The sequence below is a fragment of the Telmatherina bonti genome (genome assembly GCF_933228915.1).
Source record: "Telmatherina bonti genome assembly, chromosome: 8".
In the NCBI taxonomy this organism is placed as follows: domain Eukaryota; kingdom Metazoa; phylum Chordata; class Actinopteri; order Atheriniformes; family Telmatherinidae; genus Telmatherina; species Telmatherina bonti.
In genome coordinates, this window is record NC_136626.1 from 9359340 (window position 1) to 9366203 (window position 6864).

The 6864-nt window shown below is 43.9% G+C and overlaps 1 protein-coding gene across 1 annotated transcript in view; it reads right to left on the reverse strand.

Moving 5' to 3' along the window:
- Positions 1-1744, reverse strand: part of brinp3a.1 (bone morphogenetic protein/retinoic acid inducible neural-specific 3a, tandem duplicate 1) — a gene marked incomplete at both ends in the record, with an annotated part of 60188 nt that extends 58444 nt beyond the window's left edge. Inside the window, one exon of the mRNA XM_079244944.1 lies at positions 1491-1744. Coding sequence (XP_079101070.1) covers positions 1491-1744 — 254 coding nt within the window. The remainder of the gene's footprint in view (positions 1-1490) is intronic.
- Between the last annotated feature and the right edge of the window lie 5120 nt (positions 1745-6864).

Genomic DNA, 6864 nt, shown 5'->3' on the forward strand with positions numbered 1-6864 from the left:
GAGGACACCAACTGAGAGATAGTGAAAGAGGAAATGATGGATGTAGGGAAGCAAACAGCTCTACATTCTCTATCTTTGCCTGGCATTGTCGTCCCTGTCAGCTGCTAAATGCCAGTGTCAGTCAACCCTCTGTTCAGCTGGCAGCAGCCCCTCCACTGCACGGTGGTGGACGCACCGACATCGTATCACAACACTTACCTTGCACGCACAGCATCATATATTCCACATAGAAGCTTCTAATGCAGATTGTTAGCTAAAACCAGCAACAAAATCTCTAAAAAGAAAAAAAAAGAAGCCTTTTTGTATCTTTAATTTTTTCATGTCAGAAAAAAAAAATCATCTCTATAAGGGACCTTTAAAACTCTGAGTCAGAATGCGGTATATGCATAAATATCCACTTAGTATGCCTGTTCAGAACACAACATGTATGTACAGGACAGGAATATAGATCCATAACACAAACCTACACACACTCCTGCAACGCTGCCCTTTCAGTTCCAGTGTGGGGCTTGTGTAGGTCATGCTGACTTACACAGGCATTGTGCTGAACCTCCACCTAAAAGGATTTCACTCCTCCGAGTTGAAATGCTTGAGAAATGTTTCTGTTTTAAAGATTACCAGCAAAAAATGAGCTCTTGCTTTGACACATGCTGCTAATAACCGAAGCCTGATAGATGCAATAATGTTCCTTCTCTTAGCAGAAATGTAAAAATGATCAAATAATAATATTTTTTATTAAGATTAAATGATTTAAAGGTGGCATTTTGTTTTTAAAAAACAACTTCCTAATAGAAAAAGAACCTGTATATTGTACTGTATTGTACTGTACCCAGAAGTACATGTCTGCTTATGCTACATGGAGGATGCACCTTTGTGCACTCACTGTCTTTAATGTCATTCCTTTCAAAGAAATGACAGTAGAAAGATGACATCACACATCACAGGAAGCTTTCAAACAATACCCTGCCGCTTCTAAGCACACACCCACCACACTTCACACCACACACTTCTAAAGCCCCTCTGTCTACCCACTGTCACACATCAACAGGCTCAGTCAGATATCTGTAATGTCCCACTGCTTTGCCCAAACCCTCATGTGGTATCGTCACTGAGTTTTCACTGATATGCACAATTCTGAGGGTTTGTCATATTCCAACCATATGTCTGTGCTCCTCACAAAACAGGAGGCAAGCAATCCCACCCAAAGAAGCTTGGATCCATACCGAACCCACACTGAGCCTCCACTGGTATGCAAAACTCCACTAAGACATCTTCTCCCTGCTTCTTGTATCTGTTTTCCATCTACTTACTCTATATCTGTTAGGACATAAAGAAAAATTATAATGCAATCTGTTTTCTTTCTAAGAAACTTTTCCCCCTCAAACCAAGGCCATGAGCTCCAAAATCTCCTCCATTTGCTTCATTTTAGACAGAAAAAACCTCATCTTTCTTCACAGACCATGCAGTCATTGTTGCCCAATTCCCCTCACCTGTATATCTTGTACTTGGTGGTGAATCCTTGCTGGTAGCGCTCTGTGAAATCAACAAACTCCTGCGAGCTGTGGAAAGGACCCTTTTCAGAGAGGAGCCAGCCCAGGGGCCCAGTGGAGCCGCTGAAGCCAGCCCCAGTAGAGTCTGTCGCAGTTGCCCCCACTGACAACCAGCTCTGGAGCAGGATTAGTGATAACCAATTCCATAGAAACATGAGGGCCACCGGTCTAGTGGAGATGCACGGGCCACTCATGCTGCTTCCCCCGGCCCCGGTGACTCTTCATTCTCCCTGCACTCCCAATGAGTCCTGCTGGAAGTAGGAAGAGGAGGGAGGAAGAGCCAAAGAACAAAGCAAAGGGAGGGAAAAGAAGAATACATCAGCTGTTTGGCTCCAGACAACAATACTGATCAAGATGAAGCGACGTGGCTTTTAGTTTATCCGGGTCAGAAATGTTGGCAAATGACCACTATTATCAGACATCATAATGCCATCAGTCCCCTGCTGGTGCCAGCAAATGCAGGCATCAACAGAAGAAGGAATAATCCTAAAACATGTTCTTTTCAGATATGTTGTTTTTGTGTACTTTAACGGTGTGTTTTTTGTTTTTGTTTTTTTTACCTGATTTTGCAAGTCTTGCAGTCCGTGACTGATCGGAATGAATTTCCACAAAATCCCTTGTACGGACCGTGAAGTTGGGTTCGGCTGTGCGCGCGCACTGGACGGCATTGGGAATCTACTTTTCTTTTCGGAGGGAATGCAAACAAGCAAGTAACGAAAAGGCTGCACAAGTTGAGCTACACAGAAAGCATCCAGGCTCCTCGCAGTGATCTCCTCTCTCTCATCGTGGCTGCATCAGCAGCGCAGAGCCGCCGACGCCGCGCTGCAGGAAGGATACAGCAGGTGTCATCCAGCGGGACGAGGCGTAGCGCACGCGGAGCTTCTCGCGGACTCAAACCCCCCACCGGCTTCAATGATCACTTTGGAACGGATTTCTGCATCAGCAAATGCCCAGAGACCACCCGCACCTGAGCAGGGAGAGGTAAGAGTTTTGTCCTTTTTAACTCATCTCGCCTGCAGACTGGAGAGACGCGCTTGGGGCGCACGCGGGGCGCACGCGGGGCGAGCAGAGAAGCTGATGACTCTGACGGTGACTGGACTCCCAACGCTCTGAGTGTGTGAATGGCATTCAGGGCTCTCTCTCTCTCTCTCTCTCTCTCTCTCTCTCTCTCTCCCTCTCCCTCCCTCCCCTCCTGTAACATACAGACTCTATTTAATTTATTCCAGCAGTGAGAATACTCCCGGTTGGCTGGGACGTAACTGGAGGAAGTGAGAGTAGGAGGTGTTCAGAAGTGGAGGGGGGAGGCAGGCATGATGCGGAGATGGCGAGAGGACGATGGTGTGTTGGATGCTTCATTTTAGGAAACTGATGGAAGACACCTGCAGGCGACCCTGCTGTAAATTAAAAACAGGAAAGAAGGGAATTGGTCCCAAAAGAGACGCCCTGTCCCCATCTAACCAGGCTAACAGGACGGTTATGATACTTTTAAACCCCCTAAAAGCAACATTTTGGAAATAAAATTTATTCTAAAAACACAAATATGTGACGTAAATATGTTTGATTAACGTGAGAGTTGCCCTGATGGAACAGATCTAAATGGAGATTATAGAAGCTTTGACTTTAATGCTGGTTGTGGTGGCGATGATGGTGAGGAAGATGAGCAGAGGGTGTGTTCAGCACCCACCCTGGAGTTATTCTCGTTATCTTCCTTGCCCCCCTTCTTCCTCCTTCCCTCCCACCCTCCTTTCCTGCAGAATAATCATCACTTTCACCATCAGGAAACTTAATTAGATCTGCTCTATCCACGCGCTCGTGCGTCGGACACTGAGCGCGGATCAGAGGCAGAGAGCAGCGAACGAAGGGAGGGATATGTGCTGCCTTTCAGCTTTTCTGCAGACGTTCAAAGAGAGGTTTTATACAGGGATTGGATTAGAGAAATGAACACCATTGAGTCTCGAGATTCACCAGCTCCCAAACTCAAAGAGAGGCAGAAATCCCACGGCACAGCGACTTGCAGAATCCCAAGTGAAAGAATGAGTTGATTTGTCACGGTTTCATCATCATGTCTTGGGATTGGGTGCCTTTCTCTCCCGACCCTGCCTTACAGCGATTGAGGACTTGTGAAGGACAACTACCTAATAGGAGCAGACAGGCTCTGGTCTATAGGGTTCTTTCTGGATGGAGGTTTTTTTTTTTGTTGCTGACCACTTAAAGTTGCTCTGCAAGCACATACATTTATCTATTTTAAGTTCTGAATAAAAGATGAAAGTCTGGAGAGTGTGATGCCTCATTACATCCATACACTCACGTAACATTTTAGGCAGTTTTATTTTTAAAGTACTATTTTCAGGTTTCAGAGCCCCGAAACTCATAGAAGCGAAGGAGAAGCAAGTCCCCACAGCTCATACTTACTATTCCAAATAAATCATTCATTGATTTGAGTGTGTTTGTGTACAAGAGGAGATTATGTTTAAGGAACTGTGGTGCACACTGAATGAAGCAAGAGTGCTTGTTTATTTCTTTTTGAGAGACAGGCGAGGCAAGAGAATTGATTGTCAATTGATGGAGCATAAGGTTGTCTGTGTGAACCATGTGGATGCGAACCAAGCGCGCAGTGGTAAAAAGATCAAAGACAATGTCACGGAAAAGTGCTCATTAAAGCACCAGGAGGGTGTATGGGACGCACAGGTCACAGCTGCACAGTGAGCTGTAACAAAGGAGTCACTCTTCTGTTCTTTGAGGCCCCAAAAGATTGCAGAAGCAGAACCTCTGCAGCTGTATTCACACACACATCCTCTAGTCGAGGTTTTTTTTTTTTTTTTAAATCTATAAGCCACAAAGAAATGTTACTTGGAATTTTCCCACTACAGCATGCAAAAAAAGGAAGATGATTTCTGGCTCCATTTATCATTTTGTTCTGTAAAAAGATTTGTCTTGCAGCCAGATGAAAAGCAAGCAGAGAACACCTGCAATAAACAGTCAAATAGCTCATATTCATGTGCTTGAAAACTTTAGAAACACACACAATTTTTTTTTTATTGTTATTATTGTTTTCCAGCCGACAGATATAGCTTCAAAGTTCACAACATAATTGAGCCTCCCTCAGAGGTTGGCACATATCGAACTTTTCTTTTCTAGATGAGCCAGAAAGTGGACTTCAAATGATTTCTAAATGCATGTCTGTGCCTGGTTACAAGCGTTTCCACCATAAGGTGCTGTTAAAGTCCCATCATTCAATTTGCAATGTTTAGGAGGCCACCGTCACCTTAAAATGAGTTGTTTCCATCAGAAGTCATTATTAGTCACCCTTCTGCTGCCTCAACCATCACTATATTGTAACTATAACACTATACTATAACGAACCAGATGAGACAAATAACTACAGCGTTTTTTGGACAGGAGTTGTGTTGAAGGTGTTGCCATGTGCAATCTGAGCTGCTAGATACCACTGCATTATAAACACTGGTTGGTGAGCTGATCTCATTCATGCATCCAACAGGTATAAACTCAATTTCAACTCAAATCTCATAAACAAACTGCAACAGGTAGATATTACTACCTGTCCATCAGATGTCCATGTATGCAAAGACTCTTGTCTAGTGTGTGTGTGTGTGTGTGTGTGTGTGTGAATAACCATGTGAGGTTATCCTCACACTTGCACGAATAATAAATCATCTAAAACACTAAGCATGCTTTTTGTTTTCCATCTTACATGCACTGGTTCAGGTTTGAATCTGAGTACCAACTAACAATTTCAATACATAATGATTCCATTTTTCAAGTCTTTTTGGTAAAACTGCAACATTTGAAGTGGACAGATGTGACCATCACACCTGCTGCCATGAGATCTGGTTGCCTGGTGAGACATGCATGAAACACCTCTCATTAGGAGATGTCTGGCCAGGAGCCCAAACCACCTCAGCTGGCTCCTTTTAGTGCAAGAAGGGACTCTCTTCTGAGCATTCTACATGAGAGGGTCTCAACCTGGGGTCCGAGACCCTGCAAGGGGGTCATCCAAAGGGCACAAAGGGGTGACTGAGACTTTGACCATTCAGAGCCATTGTGACCGTGTCAGCACTGAGATGAGTTGTAGCAAAGAGTGTCTGCTCAAGTTTCTTGCTTTCTTTTGTTTAAACATCTGAAAGCTTTGTTCTCATGGTGTTTGGGAGCCTGGAAGCAGAATTAACAAGAGTAATCTATTTCAACATGCGCATAAAAAATAATAAGAAAAAAACAGTTGCAAGTCTGTGACTTGTGCATCCAATCAGTTTCCATCTATGTACTGGTGTTTGTTGGGGTCAGTGAGCAGGTGGAGCTACAGTAGTGAAGCATTTCATGTTTATCCAGGCAACCATGATTTTTCTTGCACCATTTAATTAATGAACCGTGTCTGAGAAACACCACAGAGGAGATGATTTAGAAATAAAAACAGTAGGGCTACATGTTGTTAATTTAACTTCTGCGTCATCTACGGACAAGACTCAGCCAGGATGAAGTATTTATAGTAAGAACATCACAAAGCATAAAGGCAAGAATGGTACCGATGCTGCTTTTTAGTATTTGCATGATGGAGTGTCCTCAGGGAAAATAGGTTGGGAACCACTGCTTATATAATTACGCTTTTCACCCTCAGGGTTAGCTTAATTACACTGTGAGCTAAGTCCTGATCCAACACATCCAGAAAGACAAAACATTCTAAGTTTACTTGTGAGATCTTCCATTAAAGCAGAAAAAAAACTGAATGTATCATCAAAAAACTCCCTGGTTAACCACCTCATTTCCTTATTATCGGGATGTATGGTCTGTGACCAAATGCAATAGCATCACAGCTGGTAGCCAAGATTCCTTCTTCCATGTATTTCTGCAAGAACTGGAGCCAAGTTGCACAAAGCTCCAAGCAGGCAGAAATGAGGTGAGGACATCCTTGCATCTTATCTGTGTTAAGCAGCATGGTGCATTATTGAGCTGCCATGCTGCTCAGCAATCATTACGCACAGCAACAGTAATGACAACCTGCAAATGGTCTTTTGTCATTAAACAGCTGGCACACAGACTTCTTACCGAGGTCTCGTCTCTTCGTGAGTGTGTGTAACCTCGACAAGTTACGCCGAGAACCGTGGCACTCGCTTTTACCCAGCACCGAGACAGATAGTCATTAGAGAAGGTAAACATTCACTTTAGCCTGAGCTTGCTCATTGATGCCACTCAAGGGTCTTTGTGAAGAGTGATTTGGGAACAAAATGAGCCAGAGGTTTAATTAGCTTGAGAACCTGACAGCCTTTGACACGGCTTTGTCACAACACTGTTAGCTCTA